At 41.2% G+C, this 22,500-nt stretch overlaps 1 protein-coding gene across 1 annotated transcript in view; it reads left to right on the top strand.

The window, feature by feature from the left end:
* Positions 1-22,500, top strand: part of LOC135089637 (high-affinity choline transporter 1-like) — a 167,806-nt gene that overhangs the window by 108,545 nt on the left and 36,761 nt on the right. The window contains exons 6-7 of the mRNA XM_063985496.1: positions 2,169-2,317; positions 22,134-22,292. Coding sequence (XP_063841566.1) covers positions 2,169-2,317; positions 22,134-22,292 — 308 coding nt within the window. The remainder of the gene's footprint in view (positions 1-2,168; positions 2,318-22,133; positions 22,293-22,500) is intronic.

Raw genomic sequence — 22,500 nt, 5'->3', positions numbered from 1 at the left:
CTCAAGCTGTGGAGTCATAATTTTCTTCCTGTATTTTCCTTTGCCAACGACCACACCACGTTGAATACACCGCCTCTCGTCCGATCAGCGAAGTTAAGCAACGTTGGGTCCGGTTGGTACTTGGATATTCCGCCTGGGAATACCAGATGTTGGCATTCCAACTTTTTGTAGATGAATGAAACGGACTCAGTAATCAGGTTGTTAGTGCTGAGTCGTAAGGGAGGTTTAAAAGAAGATTAGGTAAATTTATTGAATGGGGATGATAAGTGGAAATAGGTATGGTTCAGCTTCTTGCAGCTTCCTTTATTTTCTTATTTTCTTAAAACTAAACAAAAAATAAATAAATAGATAAATAATAAAAAAGAATAATAATAATAGTAAAAACCCTTGTAGTGTCGTTCCAGAAAACAAGGTAAAAATCCCAGGAAAACAAACTTACTTTCCGAGATGTCTTGATGCTCCTCTCTAGAAAAGATTCAGAAATGTCGCCACTAAGAAGGAAGATTTTCAACTTAACCCATATTTCTGCGGCACGAACCTCCCTGTGAATCTGTGTCAAGGAGAGACTGACGTGAAAAGGAAGGAGAAGAAGAGAGAGAGAGAGAGAGAGAGAGAGAGAGAGAGAGAGAGAGAGAGAGAGGCTGGGATTCAATCATGGAGGAGGATGCAGATGGGAAGAAAAAAAAGAAAAAAAGAGATGAAGAAAGGAGGTGATGAAGGAAGGAAAAGGGTGAAAAAAATAGAGAGATCTTGAAAGGAGAAGACAAAATGAAGTGAGATGTTTGCTAAAAGTGGATTGAGGAAAGAACTTAAGGGAAAACAGAGAGAGATTGGATGGACGGAAATGAGAGGAAAAAAAAGAAATCAGGAAAGTATAGCGTAGCAATAGAGCGAGGAAATGAGAGATAGTCACAGAGATAAAAGAGACAATAACAGGGAGATGGAGAAAAGACAGAGACAGAACGAGGAGTTAAATGGAAGATGATAAAGAACATAAAAAATATAAAGAAATAAAGACTCATGAAAATTGCAAGAGGAAATGAGGCTGGGAGGGAATGAAAAGGCACAACAAACGTGAAAATTAGAAAAGAAAAAAAAAGGAAGATACAGCCACCGAATAAAAAGGGAAACGTTGAAAGGAAAGAGGGAAAAACTGGAAAACTGGAGACGCAAAATGAGAGGAAACGAGGCAGGAAATGAAAACGAAGGTGGAGAGAGATAGGTTCACAGATGTAGGAAAGAAGAGAGAGAGAGAGAGAGAGAGAGAGAGAGAGAGAGAGATGCTAGTTAAGCCTCACCTTAATTTGCTTCTCTCCTTTGCTCTCCTTTCCTTACTACAAACAGGAGACGCAGAAGTCAGAATACTTTTCCCTTACTTCCTTTCATTCTTTTCCTTCTTCATCTTCACCCTCATTGTCCTTAATAACTCGATTCTTTTGTACTTTTATCATTTCCTCCATACTCATCATTCTCCCTTCAAGTTTTCTGTTCTGTCACCTCCCTTTCTTCTCCTTTTCTTTCTGGCTCTCATAGTAAGATCATTTCCAGTAATCAGGTGCCTTACTGAAGATTTATGAAGAAAATTGCTTAGTCTGTCCCATCTTTTGTCCCTCAATTCAATCTATCTCAACAATCCTTTCTCAGCCAAGGCTCAACAAGGCACTCACTTCCCATTGTTTCACCCCAGAGCACCTAATTTATCAACAATGCCCCATGTGAGCTTCTATTTCATCTTTCTGTTGGCACGCATTCTTCCCCAGCATCTCCCGGTAAATATCCCCGCAGTATTATACTTCAGAATACATCCTTTCTCCCCCAGTAGCACAAGAACGCCTTCAGTCTCCCAATAACACTTCTAAACACTTCTGCTCTCTCCTTCAGTCTCGCAGTAACGTTTCAAAACACTTCTAGTCCCTCCTCTCAGCATCACGATAGAGTACATCCAATCTTCCCCAATAACCTTTAACTCCCCAGTAAAATAACTGCGCCTCACACCAGCTCCAGTCTCTCCCCGTCTCTCACAGTCTCACCAGTCTTGCAGTAACACGATTCCACACCTTTCCTGATCCTCCTGCCAGTTCATCCCGTTCTTTTCCCGCGTGTCGCTTTTTGGTTTCCACGGCGCGGAGTCTTTTCAGTCTGTTAATGGGAGTAACGTTCATTTGCAGGTTCCACGCTCGCCGTCATCCTGGACATCAACAACACGCTCTCCATCATCGTTTCTGCGGCAATAGCGGTGGTGTACACGCTGTTCGGGGGCCTCTACTCCGTCGCCTACACTGATGTGGTCCAGCTCTTCTGTATCTTCATCGGCCTGGTGAGTACGTGACTGAGTGAGGGAGTGAGTGAGTGAGTGAGTGGGTGGCTGTTTGCTTGGCTGGTTGGCTGGATTGCAGACGATAACAAAGGATTACAAAAGATTGCCAACAGCAGCAGCCCTTCATATCCTTGCAAGGATGTTACAGTTTCTAAGTCTTTCCATATCAGGAAACAGTTCAGAAACAAAGTTTCCAAACTACTTCCAAACAGTGTCCAGACAGTTAGCAAACTATTTGCAAACAGTTTTCTGGTGTGGACAAAGCTTAACCTGCTTAGGGTTATAGAGACAAGACAGTTAGTAGAAGGTTCGATGGCTGGATGGACGGATGGATGGCTGGTTGGTTAGCTGGCTGGCTGGCTGGATGGATGAATAAATATATGGCTGAGTGAGTGGCTGACTAGCTGACTAGATGGTTGATTAACAATCTGTTTATATGTATGGCTGGCTGGCTGGCTGACTGGCTGGCTGGCTGGCTGGCTGACTGGCTGGCTGGCTGGCTGGCTGGCTGGCTGGTACTTCTCATATTTCCCTCAGATCTCTTGAAGTGTCTCTTCTTTCCTGCAAGCATGTAATAACTCCTTCGCTCACCTTAAAACCTTCCACAACACCTTAAACCTGCTCCGGACTTGCGTATGTATAATATCTCCTCCCATTACACACACACACACACACACACACACACCTTAACATGACCTACCGCAACAAACAGTAGCAAGGTTACGAGTCATTTTCTTATTTTTATCACACACACACACACACACACACACACACACACACACACACACACACACACACACACACACACACACACACACACACACACACACACACACACACACACACACACACACACACACACACACAACCTTCACGACGCCTCTCACATCATACCCACTGACTTCGCCTCTACTCACTTCACTCACCACTTCCTCCCAATGGTCTCGCCCCGCCGCACGCACTCTTGAAGGTGCAATGTGCCCTCTTCAAAGGCGTCAACACTTGAGGCATCTTCAGAAGGGCAAGGATGCGTAGGGGAATGTGTGAGAAGAGACCACCATCCTCTCCTTCCTTCTGGACAATTAGCAGCAATGAGATAAGGGGAGAAGGGAAGCGCCCTAAGACCAAGACCTGAAGACCTTGAGAATGCATTTGAGCTGTCTAGGAAGAGGAGGAGGAGGAGGAGAAAAGATGGAACAAGGAAATAAATATAGATGAAGGAGAGAAAGTGCAGCAAGGGCGAAGATGTTGATGGAGTATGTGTGGGAAGTTGAAAGATGGTGATGATGATGGTGATGAAGGAGAAGAAAAAGAAGAAGAAGAAGAAGAGGAAGAAGAAATAAACGAAGAGTAGAATGAAAGAAAGAAAACACAAATAAGGAGGAGGAGAAAGAGGAAGAAAACAAGTGAAGAATGAGAAAGAGGAAATGTAAAAAAAAGAAAGAAAGAAAGAAAAAAATGCTGGAAGAAAGTAAGTGTTGCTGAAAAAAAAAAATAGAGCAAGAAAGAGGAAGAGAAGGTGAAATAAAGCATGTTATGAAATTTACCAAAGGATTATGTTATACCAGAGTACTGATCCTAAGCGCTTGAGTCTCGCTGCACAGATCTTTGCCGTAAGGGGAAGATTGCAACGCGAGGCCGTGCAAGGTTATCGACGCGAGATGGAGAGGGGAAAAAAAATGTGAAAGTTGCAGAGGTAGAAGGGGATGTGCATATAGAGATAACGACCGAGGTAGAGGAAGATTACGGAAAAGGATTGAGAAAGTAGAGGGATTTCGAGGATGAATCGAGTAAATAAGGAAAATAGAAATGTGAATGTTGAAGAAAAGGATGTACGAGTACAGAGAGAGAGAAAACGAATATGGTAGAGGAAAATTACGAAAAAGGTTGGGAAAATAGAGAAACGTCAAAGATAAATAGGATGAACGAAAGAAATATGTAAAGAGTGAAAATTGAAAAGGAAGAGAAGCAGAGAGAGAGAGAGAGAGAGAGAGAGAGAGAGAGAGAGAGAGAGAGAGAGAGAGAGAGAGAGAGAGAGAGAAAAACAAACGAAACAGGAGATTAAAATTACGAAGTTGAGAAAATGGAGAAGCTTCAAAGACAGATAGACTGAACGAAGGAATTATGTGAAGATTGAAGAGGAAGAGAAGGATACATAGAAAGAGAGAGAGAGAGAGAGAGAGAGAGAGAGAGAGAGAGAGAGAGAGATAACGAACGAGATAATGGAGAAAACTTACGAAAAGATTGATAAAATAAAAAATATAAAAAAATAAGAGTGAACGAAGAAAAAAGGGGTTGAAAAGGACACATAGAACAAGATATGAAAAAACTCGTGGAAAAGAGAAATAAGATAAACTGAGTAAAGAAAGGAAACTATGATGGAAAAATTACATTAGAGAAAAGAAGTGCATTGTTTAAGGTAAAAAATAAAAATAGAAGAAGAAGGAAAAAGAATTCATGAAAGGATATGAATAGATAAAAAGGGGAGAGGACAAGTGACGAGAAAGAGGAGGAAAAATCTGAGGCCATAAAGAAAAATAAATGGATGAGAAGATTGGAAAACAAATATTGGAGAAGCGGATGGAAAAGAAGAAGAGGAAGAAGAAAAAGATGTTGAAGAAGAAGAAGAAAACAACAACAACAACAGCAAAAAAGAAAGAAAAAGACATAGGTAACTTAAAAAGCCGAGAAAGGAAGAGGAGAAGCAGCAACAGAAGACAAGGACTAAAAGAGAACTAGCTTGAAAGAGACGAAAGGGAAGTATTACGACCAAACGACAGGAAAGAACGAACGAGGAGGAAGAGTAGGAGAACGAGTGTAAGTGACATATTGTTTTGCATTAAGAAAAGTTCATCAGTTACTTTTCTTTCCTTCTTTTCCTGTCATTGTGTCGCACCTGTTTGGTTCCACTTGCTACCTTTTCGTTTTTTTCTTATTCCTCTTTTTCTCCCTATTATTGCACCTCCTTTTTTTTCACTGCGTTTTTGCTTGAAAGGGCCGGGAGAGAGAGAGAGAGAGAGAGAGAGAGAGAGAGAGAGAGAGAGAGAGAGAGAGAGAGAGAGAGTGGGGAAGGAATGTGTTCCTATTCTTATCTTACATTCTCTCTCTCTCTCTCTCTCTCTCTCTCTCTCTCTCTCTCTCTCTCTCTCTCTCTCTCTCTCTCTCTCTCTCTCTCACACTTCACGGTTTCCACATTTCGAAAAGCTCCATCAGCTTCAAAAAATGTCTGTCTGTCAGCCTGTCATCACCTCCAAGGCTCGGGGAGAGGGAGGCAGACGAACAGACGGACAGACAGACAGGCAGGAAGGCAGGCAGGCAGAAAGACAGGCAGGCAGATAGGCAGACAGATAGACTGGCTTGTAGGTTGCCTGGGAGGTGTTTGGAAGGCAGGGAAGCAGGCAAGCAATATAGTCATTTTTCCTTTCACTTTTCTCGTCCTTGTCTGTGTGAAGTGTTTGTTGCTTTCGAAAATACTCCTTATAAGACGCCGTGTGTGTGTGTGTGTGTGTGTGTGTGTGTGTGTGTGTGTGTGTGTGTGTGTGTGTGTGTGTGTGTGTGTGTGTGTGTGTGTGTGTGTGTGTGTGTGTGTGTGTGTGTGTGTGTGTGTGTGTGTGTGTGTGGGCGAGTTTCGTCATAATTTGATTTCGTGTTCTCCAGCACTTTCAGAAGAGAGAGAGAGAGAGAGAGAGAGAGAGAGAGAGAGAGAGAGAGAGAGAGAGAGAGAGAGAGAGAGAGAGAGAGAGAAACTCAATCGCTTATGTCTTCTGTGTTGTATTAATTTCTGGTTCCTGTTAGTTTGGTGGATCTCGTTTTCTTCTTCTTCTTCTTCTTCTTCTTCTTCTTCTTCTTCTTCTTCTTCTTCTTCTTCTTCTTCTTCTTCTTCTTCTTCTTCTTCTTCTTCTTCTTCTTCTTCTTCTTCTTCTTCTTCTTCTTCTTCTTCTCTTCTCCTCCTCTTTTTTTTTGTCTTATTCTTTTTTTTTCTTCTTCTTCTTCTTTTTCTTCTTCTCCCCTTGATTCTTTTTTTTTCTTCTTCTTCTTCTTTTTCTTCTTCTCCCCTTGAAAGCTTGTTACCTTAATTTCTTGTCTGGAATTACCATAAGTTGTGTTCACGCCAAATTCTCCTCCAGTAGAACTTTGTAATAAATTCATTTGTACGTGTGACGAAATATTTAATTGATTAACGCACCTGAATTCATCATTTCCTTAACTAGTCGTATTTCTGAAGTTTCTGAGTTTGCTGCTTTTCAGTTTTGTATTTCAGCGTCTCTGTTGTCGTATTAAGATATCAAAGAAAATTCATTAGAGACAAGCTTTTTTTTTTCTTTTTTACGTCTTTGTACCGTATATTAAAGAAAACGAATTGCGGATACACACACATATGAAAATTTGTCTCCTTCCATTTAAATGTCCTCGTTTACCGTCGCCTTCACACAATCGAAAACAAAACAACGAAAACCGAACTCAAATAAACACTGAAACATCACGGATTCCTCTTGCACACACACACACACACACACACACACACACACAACATAACATTCTTCCCACCGTTGCATTTATGAAACAAAACATAGGAGTGAAAAAATAGAAACACAAAGAACTTGCGCACATCTCCTGTCATGCTAACAAACTGCAGACAAAGTTACAAGATGAATACACCATTAATGCCTAGACTCCTTGTACTTGCTGCACTTTGCTTCAGACAGAGGACAAGATGCACGGAGGAGGAAAAAGCAGAGAGAGAAGGAGGGAGGAAAGGAGAAGGACGGAGGTAGAGAGGGAAAGTGGAGAGGCAGAAGAGAGGGAGGTAATGAAAGGGAAAGAAGAGCTGAAGTAAGCACTTAAGAGAACATTGTGGAGTGGGAGCATCTCTGTTACCTGGCTAAGTGTAGAGTTACCTGTGTGATTACAAGACGGTGCATATGTAGGCTGTTTGCTGCGTGGCGTAGTTTATTTTGTTAGCGATGCACTCAGGTCAGGTAATGAAGGTGATTGAAGGTGTGTGTTGTTTGTGCTTGCAATTCAGGTAATGATAGGAAGGTGTGAAGAGTTAGGTTAAGTTAGGTTTGGTTAGATTAATTTAGGTTAGGTTAGGTTAGTGTTGATCAGGTTAGGTTAAGTTACATTGGGTTAGGTTAGGTTATGATAGGATAGGATAGTTAAAAAGTAGGTTATTTTATATTGTTTTGTTATTATGTTTCAGGTTAGGCTAGCAGAAAATATAAAAGTAGAAAACTTGTCCTCCTTTTCGTCCCTTGCGTGTGTGTGTGTGTGTGTGTGTGTGTGTGTGTGTGTGTGTGTGTGTGTGTGTGTGTGTGTGTGTGTTGTCTTACCTGCACAACTAAAAAAAAAAAAAAAATTGTTAGTGTCGTGTGTGATGCAAATTCTGCGTGTTTGGATCAACGTGTCCTGTCCTGCCTCGTGTGTGGTCCGCGACGGACAGCAGGCAAAGGTTTGTGACATTTTCTGTGTGTGTGTGTGTGTGTGTGTGTGTGTGTGTGTGTGTGTGTGTGTGTGTGTGTGTGTGTGTGTGTGTGTGTGTGTGTGTCGTTACTCCTTGTTTTAGATACGCAGTTTTATCACTCTTCCTTCCTCTCCCTTTCTTCCATTTCTTCCCTTAACCTTCCTCGCTCCGTTCTACTCCTTCCCTCCCTCCCTCCCGATATTCTCGCTCTCTCTCTCTCCCTCTCTCTCCCTCTCTCTCCCTCTCTCTCTCTCTCTCTCTCTCTCTCTCTCTCTCTCTCTCTCTCTCTCTCTCTCTCTGTTTCTTCCTCTTCCTTGCGTCCTGGCGTCTGTTCCACTGCATTTAACACGTAAAGAGAAACAAAGTCCCTCAATTACCTGAGTCACAAGGGGAAAAGAACCAGAGATCAAAGGTGAAGACGCCTCTTGCCTCGTCTCCCTTCCCAAACAAACACTGCGAGAGACAACCCGTCCGCGCGTCTGGGGAAAAAACCCGTGCCATTCCCCGTCAAAGTAGTGAAATATGCGAGTCTTCTTCCTGTACTGTATTGTTTGTCTGCTTTATTGCTTCGTGTTTGTGTAATTTTTTTTTTCTTTCATTTTTTTTTTCTTTATTTTTTTTTTTTTTTTTTGTGGCTTCAGCTGTTTCAAGAGAGGAGTCTTGTGGGATAAGCGGGGTTAATTCCATCTTCATTCTGGAAAATCTCGTTCTTTTTTTTTCCTTTACTCTTCTGGAACGTTTGTGTGTGAAAGTGCCGGCAGCTTAGTGGGCTGCTTTTTTTTCTTTTCTTTTCCTTTCCTCTCCTTTCTTTTCTCATTTTTTTGCTTTTTCGGGAAGGGTCGTCGGCGGCTTTCTTCACGCACAGGAAATGTAAGCTTAAATAGAACAAACTAAAACTTCAACGTGTTTGGTGTAAAGAATTTTGTGTCCGCACTTCAGATGAATGGCGACGCGGAAGAACGTAAATGAATCGTCAAGAGGATGCAGAGACCTTTGTGTGTTTTCTTCACTCAATAACTGTAAACAAAATCGATAAACAAAACGTCTGGAAGAGGACCTGGAAACCCTCTGTGTCCACTTTTGTCTCACCACCTCTTCTCTCCTGAGCCGCTGATCCAGGAGATAAAGGGATCATGATTTGTGACTCCTTAGTATCCAGCAGAGGCGGCGGCGTTACAGCGTCCCTCCCCTCTTTGTAACGCACTGTTGCACCAAAAACATTTATTTGTTTATATGTTATCATGCTGAGACGGCCCCATCTCAGCACCATCAAAGCCTGCACCTCCCGCTTTCCCTCCTGTAATGTTCCGTCAGATCCCATCAGGCCTTCCAGGAAAGGTCCTCCGACTTAACGAACGAAACAAGAGCTTTATTACGGTCCATCCGAGCTCTTCCAGACACTCCAGCGTGCCCTGAACACTGCAGAGGACGCCTGTAACCCTAAAACAGTCTCTCGGGACAAGGAGGTGTTGGACTGCCACGCGGAGCTTATCTCAGGGCGCCATGTCTTCTCATTACATTGACGAGAAGAAACAACAAACAGTTTCCAATTAACACTGGGGAATTTAAGCAGAAGGTGTTTGTTGTTGACATCTACGAAACTCTGAAGTACTTTGTGGTTCTTAGACTCAAAAAACAAAAACAAAAAAGTCTTTCATTTGACTCTTAAGCTAACAAATAATCTTCCATATAACACTGGAGGATTTAAATACGTGATTATAATTGCCCTCTCAGAAACTTTGAAAAATCTCGTGGTTCTTAGACTCAAAAGGCAACGAGTGTACTTCCAAATAACACTGAAGAATTTAAGAAGGCAGTTTAAGAAGCACCAGCAAGTATTTATGGTCCCTGGAACACGGCGAGCCAGTCAGCTGTTCCATGCTATTATGTGAGTGCGGACTGGACACGAGTGAACTAAACAACTTTAATAATTGGTAGTAATTTGGGATCCACCATTGTTGAACAGAGATGGAAGCAATTACATTAGGGACTCCGGGCTAACAGTTCTGACGGGGGGAAGGGAGGTAGCGGTGGCAGGAGGGAAGATGCCAATGGTACATAAGTTAACATAATAGAATTCCCGCCTCTCCTGTTCCTTTCTTCCTGGGGTCACTTCGCTCCCTTATCCCAGTCCCGTGTTGCCTCGACTTTTTGGTACCTCAGTGGGTCAGTCAGGCTCGTGTTCTGACTTCGGTGTGATTTAGATTTTTGGTTTTATTCATGATTTCCATTTGTTTTTGTGTGGATGGTTCTCTCTCTCTCTCTCTCTCTCTCTCTCTCTCTCTCTCTCTCTCTCTCTCTCTCTCTCTCTCTCTCTCTCTCTCTCTCTCTCTCTCTATTATTTCTCTCTCTCTCTCTCTCTCTCTCTCTCTCTCTCTCTCTCTCTCTCTCTCTCTCTCTCTCTCTCTCTTCCTATTATTTCTCACCTCTCATCTTTTACTGTATCTTTTACACGTAGAATAATTTACTTTCTTCATTCTTTTCTACTTTCCTCTCTTCCTCCTATCCCTGTGTTTTGTACTCTCTACCATCAACGGTCAAAATAAACGAATTAGTGTGAGTATTGTGGCTTTTTCCTCTGGGGAACGAAATAATTTGTTCTGTACTGCAGCCCCAGCCTCCCCAGTAATAGACACGACATAGATAGATATGGCAACGAGCATCACATTACATGGCAACATTGTATACGCCGTGACGTCACTATAGAGGTATTTGGCTTTTTTTAGCTGCTGCCTCTGAGGACACGCAACGCTCCCTTGTCTGTAAGATATATTTAGCTGTTCCTTGTTTATTGCACTTACAGGATTCCATTAAGAGGTTCTAATAGCTCTAGACGAGGGCTGAACATAAGAACTGGACAGGTATTTGATTCTCTTGAGACGCTATTGAATACTCTTGTCGGCAAATCATAGAAAATGGGTAAGATAAATATAACAGAAAACGCAATACAGTACTGAAGGGTGATTTAAACATCTCTCTTTCCCAGCAATACAAGTTAAAAAAGGTAAGACCTGCTGGAGGAACTTACGTACTTAGAAAGAAAAAGAATAGTAATAATAATAATAGAAATAAATGAATAAATAAAACCACAACACGATGCAGTGAGCAAACGGTAAAGAAATATAGAACTCCTGCTGTAATGTAACTTTCCCTACCCGTTAACTATTCTAAACTGTTAGCAGCGGGAGAGAGAGAGAGAGAGAGAGAGAGAGAGAGAGAGAGAGAGAGAGAGAGAGAGAGAGAGAGAGAGGAACCAACCCTATATGTATGTGTATGTATCTGTCTCTCTATCTATCTAATTATCCGTTTATCTTTCTACCTCTCTGCCTACGTGCCTCTCAATCTATCCGTGGGAGGATGTCTGTCCTTGTGTCGGAGGAGGTCTAGTACAGGTTCCTCATTAAACACTCGCGAACTACACCACAAACCTGAATTCCGTGTGTTGAATATCTCTCCCGGACAGGCCGTGTGGAATTATTTAACATAAGCCGAAGTTCCGATTGGGTCACTAGGGAGAGAGAGAGAGAGAGAGAGAGAGAGAGAGAGAGAGAGAGAGAGAGAGAGAGAGAGAGAGAGAGAGAGACCCTGATTCGATAGGCTTAAAAACTCATTCTCTCTCTCTCTCTCTCTCTCTCTCTCTCTCTCTCTCTCTCTCTCTCTCTCTCTCTCTCTCTCTCTCTCTCTCTCTCTCTCTCTCTCTCAGAGCAGAGCATCTTTGATACCTGAAGCTTAAAGATGAAAGAAGGAATTACAGAGAGGAATGTACTAAGACGGTGGTGAAGGAAGAGGAGGAGGAAGAGAAGGAGGAGATGATGGGAGGCGAAGAGGAGTCGGCGTGTCTTCTTTCATAGATGTTGTTATATAAAAAAAAAAGTAAATCAGAGAGGAAAGAAAATGAAAAGGAAAGAATAATCGTATCGGGAAGTTTGGTTAACTGCTCACTTTTCCTGCCATAATTGCCGTTTTTTGCCTCGAATTTCAGGTTAATACTTCACCATTTTCTTTACCACTTTCTGATTATATTTGGGGACCGGCACCTCAGTAGGCCTTTTTTTTCTATATTTTTTTTTTCTTCTTTTAATTTTGTTGCCCTTGGCCCATACCCCTCTTACATAAGAAGAAAAAAGGGAAACAAACACCACACACACACACACACACACACACACACACACACACACACACACACACACACACACACACACACACACACACACACACACAATTCACAGTCCTGTTCAGAGTATAAGAACATAAGAACATAAGAAATAAGGGAAGCTGCAAGAAGCGACCAGGCTTACACGTGGCAGTCCCTGTATGAAACACTCCTACCTATTTCCACCTATCATCCCCATCCATAAACTTGTCTAATCTTCTCTTAAAGCTCTCTAGTGTCCTAGCACTAACTACATGATTACTGAGTCCGTTCCACTCATCTACCACTCTATTCGAGAACCAATTTTTTCCTATCTCCTTCCTAAACCTAAATTTTTCAAGCTTGAACCCGTTATTTCTTGTTCTACCCTGGTTGCTGATCCTAAGAATTTTGCTTACATCTCCCTTGTTATAACCCTTATACCACTTAAAGACCTCTATCAGGTCCCCTCTTAACCTACGTCTCTCTAGAGAATGTAAATTTAACCGCTTCAACCTCGCTTCGTAAGGAATACTCCTCATCCCCTGTATCCTTTTAGTCATTCTCCTCTGTACTGATTCTAATAGACCTATATCTTTCCTGTAATGTGGGGACCAGAACTGCACAGCGTAGTCTAGATGAGGTCTGACCAGCGCCAAGTATAACTTTAATATTACCTCCGGCCTTCTACTTTTAACACTCCTAAAAATGAATCCTAGTACCCTATTTGCCTTGTTTCTGGCTTCTATGCATTGTTTCCCTAGACGGAGTTCAGAGCTAACTATAACTCCTAAATCTTTCTCGTACCCTGTACCTACCAGAGTTTGGGTGTTTAATGTGTACCTATTGTGTGGGTTTCCTCTACCTACGCTAAGCACTGCATTTATTGATATTAAATTGCATTTGCCATCTATCCGTCCATTCATTCATTCTATCTAAGTCTGTCTGCAAGGCGATGGCATCCGCTTCTGACCTAATTAATCTACCTATCTTTGTGTCATCCGCAAATTTACTAACATCGCTATTAATTCCACTATCCAAGTCATTGATATATATTAGAAATAATAATGGCCCTAATACTGATCCCTGTGGCACCCCACTAATGACATGACCCCACTCGGATTTCGAGCCGTTTATTAGCACTCTCTGTCGCCTGTTACCAAGCCATGACCCTATCCAACCTAACACCTTCCCATCTATCCCGTGCGCCCTAACCTTTCTCAGGAGCCTTTGATGGGGCACCTTGTCGAATGCTTTACTAAAGTCCAGATATAAGATATCATAACTATCTCCATTATCTACTGCCTCGTACACCTTACTGTAAAAAACTTAACAAGTTTGTCAGGCAAGACTTCCCCTTCGTGAAGCCATGCTGTGACTGATTTATCAAGTTATGTTTGTCTAAATGTTCCCTAATGTTCCTGGCTATTATTGACTCTAACATTTTACCTACAACTGAAGTTAAGCTGACCGGTCTATAATTAGACGCTAAAGTTTTATCCCCTTTCTTAAAGATGGGTACTACATTAGCCTGCCTCCACATTTCTGGTACCTCACCCGACTCCAGTGATTTCCTAAAGACAGAAACTAACGGCACACTAATAATCTTTTTACATTCCTTCAGTACTCTGGGATATATTTCATCAGGTCCTGGTGACTTGAACTTTTTTTTAGCCTATCTATCTCCTGCTCCACTATCTCCCTAGTTATGGAAATATCCGTCAGCTTCTCATACTCATCTGCTCTAAACACCTGTTCACTATCTGGCATATCCTGCATGTTTTCCTGAGTGAAGACAGTTAAAAAATAATCATTCAGAAGTTTACTAATCTCCTCCCCAGAACTAACCAGCTCCCCATCTGCTGCCTTTAATGGACCTACAGTATCCTTATTTTTCGTCCTGTATACCTGATAAAATCCCTTGGGGTCCGTCTTCGCCTGGCTGGCTACCTTTAATTCATAATTTTCCTTAGCTTTCCTCGTTAACTTCCTGACTGTTCTAACTAATTCATTATACTGTGTCCTTAAAACTTCTTCACCTGCCCTTAATCTCTTATATATACTTCTCTTACGCCCTATATAATGCTTTAACCTAGCAGTCATCCATTTAGGGTCATTTTTTTGTGATCTTATTGTTTTATACGGGATATTTGCTAATTGACCTGTATGAACTTTATCTACGAAATATTTATACAATTCATCTACATTTACTTCACCTAAACCCCTCATCTCGTTCCCTACCATCCTCTCCCCTCCCTCATCAACTCGCCTCGACCTTACCTCTCTCATTTCAGCATGACCTGACATTCCAACATACTCACGCCCTATCTCCCCCCTTCCTCTTTCTTGTCTTTCTCTCGACGACTCTTCTCAAATCTCTAACATTACTTTAACGCTTTTACTGATACGGTCTTCCTTCAATAACCTTCTTATCACTAAAGCGTTTGCGTAGGGGGCACTGGAAAGAAAAGAAGAGAAAACAGAAGGTTAAAGAGAAAACAAAAGGTTAATCTTATCTTTTTACGTTGCAGAAATGTCTATAAAACTCAGGACAAAAGAATGTGTAAAAAGTTATGAGTATTGAAGGGAAAAAATTGAACAGTGAAAAGGTTAAAACTTAAGGATATAAGAAAATGTTAGAAACTGCAAGAACCCATCGGCTTACTCTGGGAAGTTCCTTTATAGAGCATTTTTACTTCATCCCATCTATCATCAACATTCATACACTTGCCTTGTCCTCTCTACAGGCTCCCTTCTGACCCATCACCAACAATTTTATTACTGAGTCTATCTATTCCATTCATCTTTTACTCAACTTGAAAACCGATTTCTTCCTACTTCTTTTCTTGAATCTACCTTTATGAAGCTTGAATTCATTATTTCTTGTCACATCCTGATTACTGAGATTGAAGGTTTTGTGTATATGTCAGTTTGAGAGGGGAGACTCAGTACCAGAGCGTCGGAGGGAATGCTTGGGGGGAAAAGAAGGGCCGCTGAAGTATTAATTGTTGTCAAGTGGATGTCAGTTAGATTTTTCGTGGTTCTTTAAATAGACAGACAGATTTTATTGGCCACAAAAAATACAGACTAAACAAAACAAAGATTTAGGTGATGGCCCATTTGAAGTCGTCAGAGCAACATTCACATTACTGGACAGTTTGATAAAAGAAAACGTAAATAACAAAACTAGCAAAAAAAAAAAGAAAAAAAATTATAATAGTAAAATAAGAGCATGATAACATTTGAATATTCCAAAAAGCAAAAAAAAAAAAAAAATTAAGACTGAATAAATGTTTGCCGGAGTTCTGACTAAATCCATTGACCTGAATTGTACCTTTCTATAGAGGGCACAGGACACGATGGTTTGGAGGCGTCAGTGTGCTTCATAAATTAACCATTCAGGACACCGCTCCTGCACGGTCTCTGAATACTTGATAACGCTGGCGGAGTCTTGGTGTCTTTGTAGTTTCCTTGGAGCCATTGAGTCTGGGTTCGTTTATGTAATTCGTAGGGTTAGACAAGTCAGACGCGTCTACGGTGCGGAGGAGACCCATCCGTTAACGTGTATCTTGAGTCAGTTTACATAACGAGATCAGTGTATGTGTTCCTATGATCGAGAGCCTTGGAGCTGTACCTGCCAATTATGACGGAAGGCTTGGGAACACATCAGCTTCCTCCACGTGGCGGGGACGTGAGAGCAGACCTGTTACCTGTATTTACTTCAAGAGATTCACTTTGTTCTGTGTTATTCAATATGGCAGACTCACTCAATGTGGCAATATTCAATATGGGCAGACTCAGACTCAATATGGACATTGAATAGGCAAGCAAGAAGAAGATGCTTACAAAAGGAGAAAAGATTGTGAGAGGGGAAGAGGCACAGGGGAGACGTAAGTGAGGAAGTAAATATTTGCACAGGAGAAAGTCACGGAAGCCTTACTAAGATAAAGATGAGTGAAAATAAAGAGAGAGAGAAAAAAAAAAAAAGATTGATGGTAGGTTTTCTTAAACGTGGCTTGAAAACAGATCCTTTTTTTCATCCTGGACTAAGAATATATCAAGTTTTTCTCTTTTATTTTCAGCTGGTATAGGAATGTAGCTACGCCTTTATCTTCGCTCAAGAGTGGATCCTTCTCTTTTTCCGTGTTTTAATGGACAATGTATTCGCTTTGTTCCTCCAGAGGTTAAATACTTGAGAACAGAACCATTTCTTTATCGCAGCTCAAGTACAGATCCACTGCCTTGTTGTGGTGTGGGAACAGATCCACTTCGCTCCTCCACAAGGCCAGAGATGAAAGATTTATGAATATCCACCTCTTTACTGTGGCTTGGGAATGCGTAAATCCACTTCATTCCTCCACGTGATCAGGGAAGGATCACGCAAGAACATCCACTACTTTACCGTGGCCTCAGAAAAGATCCACTATTGTATCATTGTTTGAAATCATACTTAATCATATCTTAAGAGTTAACCCACTTAGTTTCTCCACTTGGCAGAAGAAAAAAAAAAAAATGGAGGACTTAAAAACATACTCAGTTCCTTATCGCGGCTTGAGTTCAGACAACAAACCCGCTCCTTCCTCGTGGCAAAGACGCGGAATTGGAAAACACACTCATGCCCTTTACCTGGGAAACCCTGGAGGAGACGGTGACAAGCGCAGGTGTTCCTTCATTAACCTGTCGCGCGGGGGCGTACCTCACACGCGCCTACATACCTCGAGTCTTGCCTTGTTGTGAAGCCATGCTGACGTTCCCGACACGTGCCAGGTGTTGCCGTAGAAAAGCCTGTGGCCTCGTGATTAACTGGCTGTCTCTGTGTTTGGAAGGGTGACTGCAGTGGGCGTCTCTCTCTCTCTCTCTCTCTCTCTCTCTCTCTCTCTCTCTCTCTCTCTCTCTCTCTCTCTCTCTCTCTGCTTCTGTTTTCAGGTCCATTTGTTCGTTTTTCGTCTTTTTAGTCTCGAGAAAACTTTCAATATAACGACGAGTAATTTTAAAGATTCATGTTCATTTTCTTACACATTTCCACCCATTCTTGTTCTTTACATCTTCCCGTCTCTTGAGTTTATTGCCTCTCTCTCTCTCTCTCTCTCTCTCTCTCTCTCTCTCTCTCTCTCTCTCTCTCTCCTCTCTCTCTCTCTCTCTCTCTCTCTCTCTCTCTCTCTCTCTCTCTCTCTCCAGTCCTTTGTCTTCCTCCTTTTCTTCCTTTCCTCCTTCTTTGCCCCTCGCCCACACTCGTTTCCTCCACTTTGTCTTTCACGCCTTCATCCTTTCCTCCATCTTATCGTCCTTTCCTCACATTCCTCATCTCTTGTTTCCTTGATGGCTACTCTACTATGCTATTCATCTCTCTTTCTCTCTCTCTCTCTCTCTCTCTCTCTCTCTCTCTCTCTCTCTCTCTCTCTCTCTCTCTCTCTCTCTCTGTCTCTCTCTCTCTCTCTCTCTCTCTCTCTCTCTCTCTCTCTCTCTCTCTCTCTCTCTCTCTCTCTCTCTCTCTCTCTCTCTCTCTCTCTCTCCCTCGCTATCTTCCCCCCTCTGTCCTATCATTCCCTCCTTGCTCTCTCTCTCTCTTTCTCCCTCTCTCCATCCATCCCTCGCTACCTTCCTTACAAAAGGCCGATTCATTAAACATTCAGGAGATAAGCTTCGGAACCGTAATCCGAAAGTCGGGGCACCGAACCACGAACTGGCCGTGCCGATTTATTAAACACACACGACACCCCATGGTTCTGGAGGAGTTGCCGATCATATTGGCCAGCCAGCCTTGAAGTCGTAGGGTTGGCAAACCTGAGTGCTGGTAAACAAAACAAGTGCGAAAAAAAAGTAAAAAAAAAATATATATATATATATATATATATATATATATATATATATATATATATATATATATATATATATATATATATATATATATATATATATATATATATATATATATATATATATATATATATATATATATGGTGTAACGCAAGTTTCTGCAAATACTGAAACACACACACACACACACACACACACACACACACACACACACACACACACACACACACCATATAATGGAGAATATACATTACTCATAGACTTGATAAAACCTTTAAGTAAGCCTCCAATAAATATATATATATATATATATATATATATATATATATATATTATATATATATATATATATATATATATATATATATATATATATATATATATATATATATATATATATATATATATATATATATGGTGTAACGCAAGTTTCTGCAAATACTGAAACACACACACACACACACACACACACACACACACACACACACACACACACACCATATAATGGAGAATATACATTACTCATAGACTTGATAAAACCTTTAAGTAAGCCTCCAATAAATGGTATAGCACTACTACTACTACTACTACTACTACTGTTTATAAACAACAACAATAATAATAATAATAATAATAATAATAATAATAATGATAATAATAATGATAATAATAATAATAATAATAATAATAATAATAATGGTGATAATAATGATAGCAATATACATCCATTCCCTCTTCCATGCTGATCAGGAGCGCGTGCACTGGGCTCGCCATCAAGTCGTTCAGTTGCACTCTTTTAAAAGGCCGAAATTCTGTTATTTAACGTTTGGATTAGAATAATAAAAAAACGCAAATTTTGTTATTAAAATATATTTGTACAGTTGCGATACTTTTCTGCCGTGAATTGAAGGATAAAACCTTTCCAAATGGGATCAGCCGATGCTTTCGTAGGGTGTCTGGCTCCCGACGCTTTCTCGCCCCACGTTCCAATAATGTCTTCGGGTTGCGGCGCTCTCTCCCGAATGTTTCGGACTCGAATGTATCTGATGAATCGTCTCTTCGGGATTCGGTCACTGACAAGTAACTCGAATGTTTAATGAATTGGCCGAGAGAGAACGAGGATAAGTGGCAGAATGTATACAGCACGAAATGGCTACAGATGAGGGAACACCTTGTGTCAAGAAGTGCGCGGCAGGTGAGGTAGTACCGCGGTGGTGTGTGGCTCATGTACCTGGAAATTGCCTTACCTCAGCTGCAAATCAGCGGGAGGGAATCCTGTGTCTTGTTTCTCATTCCTTGTATTCCTAGCAGCTGGAAGAGAAATCTTTGAAACATTTAAAACATTTATTTTAGTTTTAGTACAGATTAGTAAAAATAATAAGACAAGACTTTCGAAAGAGTGAAAGGAAAAAGAATGGCAGTTTTTTTTTATCTTATTCCGTTTTTCTTTTCTTTTTTTCTCTTTTTATTCTATTCTGAAACATGGCGCTGTTTTTATTCTACCTTCTTCCTTTTCTTCTTTTCTTTTTTCTATTTGTAAATTATGACATTTTTTTATTTTATCTTCTCCCGTTCCTTTCTTTTTTTCTTTCTTTTTTTTATTTCTGAAGCATAACATTTTTATCTTATCTGACGTTCTTTTCTTTTCCTTTCTTTTTTTCTATTTGTGAAGAATGCGACTGTTTTGATTTTTATCTTCTGTTCTTTTTTTTCTTTGTTTTTTTTTCTGAACCATGACATCGTTTTTATTTTCATCTTCTTCCTTTTCTTCTTTTTTTTCTATTTTGAGGCGCTGAGTGTTCTTCTTTTAAGTTTACACCTCTAGCTTTTCTATTACTATCTTCTTCCTTTCTTCGCCCTTTCTTTACTTCGCCCCTTACGTTCTCTTTTTCATTTTTCTTCTTATCTTTCTTTCCTTTCTTCTTCCTTTCTTTTATTTTTCTTTTCAATTTCCTTTTCTTTCTTCATTCCTTGAATCCCAATCACACACACACGCGTAGTCTCTCTCTCTCTCTCTCTCTCTCTCTCTCTCTCTCTCTCTCTCTCTCTCTCTCTCTCTCTCTCTCTCTCTCTCTCTCTCTCTCTCTCTCCCCCCGTGGGCTGAACTAGAAGATATATGACTTAACCTCGGGACCTTAACTCAAACTGAACCACGAGAGCTAAGAAGAATTAGTGGGGCAGGTTGGCAGGTGGCGGGAGGAACGAAAGGAACGAACGGGAAGAGGGGGAGGATGCCAGAACTCGAGAACCAGGCCGAGAGAATGAGAACGAGGACACGAGGACGGTGGAGTGAACACTGGAGCACAAAATACCAAAGAAAAGAGAATTAAATGAAGTCGGAATCCTGAAATGAGAGATAGACTTGTGTGTGTGTGTGTGTGTGTGTATGAGGATGGAGAAAACGACGACCAGGAAGAAAGAAGGAAGAGAGAGAGATAACTAAGAGCGAAAGAGGAAAAGGAGGAAGAAGAGGACTTGAACGAAGATTTTAGGGGAGCAAGTGTAAAAGGAGAAGCAGAAAAGGTCATAAAGATGCATTCAGGCGTAGTATTGAATAGAATGAGGAGGAGGAGGAAGAAGAAGAAGAAGAAGAAGAAGAAGAAGAAGAAGAGAATTTTAAAGCCATGAATATAAAGAAAAGACACGAAATCTCGCAAAAGAAAATTATATTCAACTGTAGTACTGAGAAGGAGGAGGAAGAGGAGGAAAAAGAAAAGAAGACACCAAGAGAACACAATAGAGAATACAATAGAGGAACCTACAATATAATAAAAAATAAAAAAGTGTACCTTAGCGTGATAACAGGAAGGAGACTCGAATGCAGAGAGAATGATACGAAGGAGGAGACAGGAAAGAATGCAATGAAGAAGGATGGAAAGGAGGAGACGAGGCAGGAGGAGGAGTAGGTGGTGGAGGCGGGAAAGGAGGCAATGAGGGAAAGTAGGAGGGACGAAGTAAAGAAGTGCCAGGAAGAAGACTCGTGTTAAGGCCACAATGGAAGCTCCTGAGTGGATAATGGGCGCGACTCGGGAGTTGATGGCTGCAGAAAGAGGACTTCGAGCCACGGTGATGGGGATATTGACGGTTGGAGGAGCAGTAGGAGGAGCAGTAGGAGGAGGAGGAAGAGGGGCAAGAGAAGCAGGAGGAAGAGGAAATGTGAGTTTATAGATATTTTAAAAGGGGAAAAAAAATGTGTGGTCTTGTAGATATTTAAGATTATTATGGATTATGAAAGTGTGTGTGTGTGTGTGTGTGTGTGTGTGTGTGTGTGTGTGTGTGTGTGTGTGTGTGTGTTTGCATGCGCTCTCACTCACTTCTCCCCTTCTTAGCAAGAGGTAGATTATTACAATATTACAAACATATTCCTCAAAAAAAAAAGAAAAAAAAATTCTGACATTATTTTCGAAGGCAACCCTCGCGCCATGTCTGATGATAATGATGATGAGAAATGAAACACGAAAGGGAGAGAGAAAAAAAAAAAAAGAAGCACCGTCTTATAAATTTCACCTGCGGAAGGGGAAGTACTGAAAAATGGCTCTTCGGATCTTGTGTTCCTCTCTGTTATTTCCGAAAGGGTCGCTGAGGAAAGGAAGGAGGTATGTAGTATAATGAAAAGGTGTGCTTGCCTCACCATCAGCTCGTGATTAAGTTGATGGTGCACAGACACACATGGAAAGCAAGCGGGAAAACTGACTATTTTTGGTACCCTGAATGGAATGATTGAGGAACTGAAATGTCTCTGAAACACTGGAGGCATTTGCACTGAATCTCTGTAAACCTTTGATCTGAAACACTGAAAATCTTTGAACTGAATCACTGAAAACCTTTGAATTGAAACACTGAAAACCTTTGATCTGAAACACTGAAAATCTTTGAAATAAATCACTGAAAATCTTTGAACTGAATCACTGAAAATCCTTGATCTAAAACTCCTGAGGAAAACGTTAAGATAGAGCACCGTAAAGGGAAACACTTCTTTTGTTCCTTTTTATGTCTCTTGAGCCTATAGCCACAGTAGGCCTAGTCCTTGAGGCTGAGAAGATCGGCTTTTAGGTTTATTGTTTGGAGGCCTACATGGATGTTCACTGCTCAATCTTCTTCGTATTTTCTCTTATTTTTTCCACCTTGTCTCCATCGAGTAGCTAATTGTTATCAGTCATCGTGTCTTCATTTCCTTTATTTGCTGTTTGTAACTTTATCTGTGTTATTTATTTATTTATTTTTTTCACATTACGAAAAAATTCTTCAAGTTGTAGTAGTGAAAATTTTTTGGTCACCTGATTTCGTTACCATGCCCGTCGTCGTAGTAGTAGTAGTAATAATAGTAGTAGTAGTAGTAGTAGTAGTAGTAGTAGTAGTAGTAGTAGTAGTACCAGTAACCTAACCCCACATTCTCCTTCCAGTGGATCACGGTGCCCTTCGCCATCGGCCACGAGGCGGTGTCGTCCCTGGCGCCCAGCGTGACAGACTGGGTTGGCTCCATCCCCGCAGACACGCCCTGGGTCTGGGGGGAGTGGGCAGATTACGCCGTGCTCCTCATCTTCGGCGGCATCCCCTGGCAGGTGAGTGTTGCGCTGTTAGTGTTGGAGATGTTGGGTGTTGTTGTGTTGTTTGTAGTGTTGTAGTGTGTTGTTGTTGGTGTTTTTTTTATTTTGCTGTGTTGAGTGTTGTGTTGTGGATGTTGAGTGTTGTGTTGCAGGTGTTACGAATGTTGTTTGTTTCCTTTGTGTTTTTGCTTTTGTGTTGCTTGTATTCATGTTGGACTGTAAG

This window comes from Scylla paramamosain, chromosome 33 (assembly GCF_035594125.1).
Source record: "Scylla paramamosain isolate STU-SP2022 chromosome 33, ASM3559412v1, whole genome shotgun sequence".
Lineage (NCBI taxonomy): Eukaryota > Metazoa > Arthropoda > Malacostraca > Decapoda > Portunidae > Scylla > Scylla paramamosain.
Note: the sequence above shows the minus strand (reverse complement) of the source record. Positions and strands in the feature narration are given on the sequence as shown.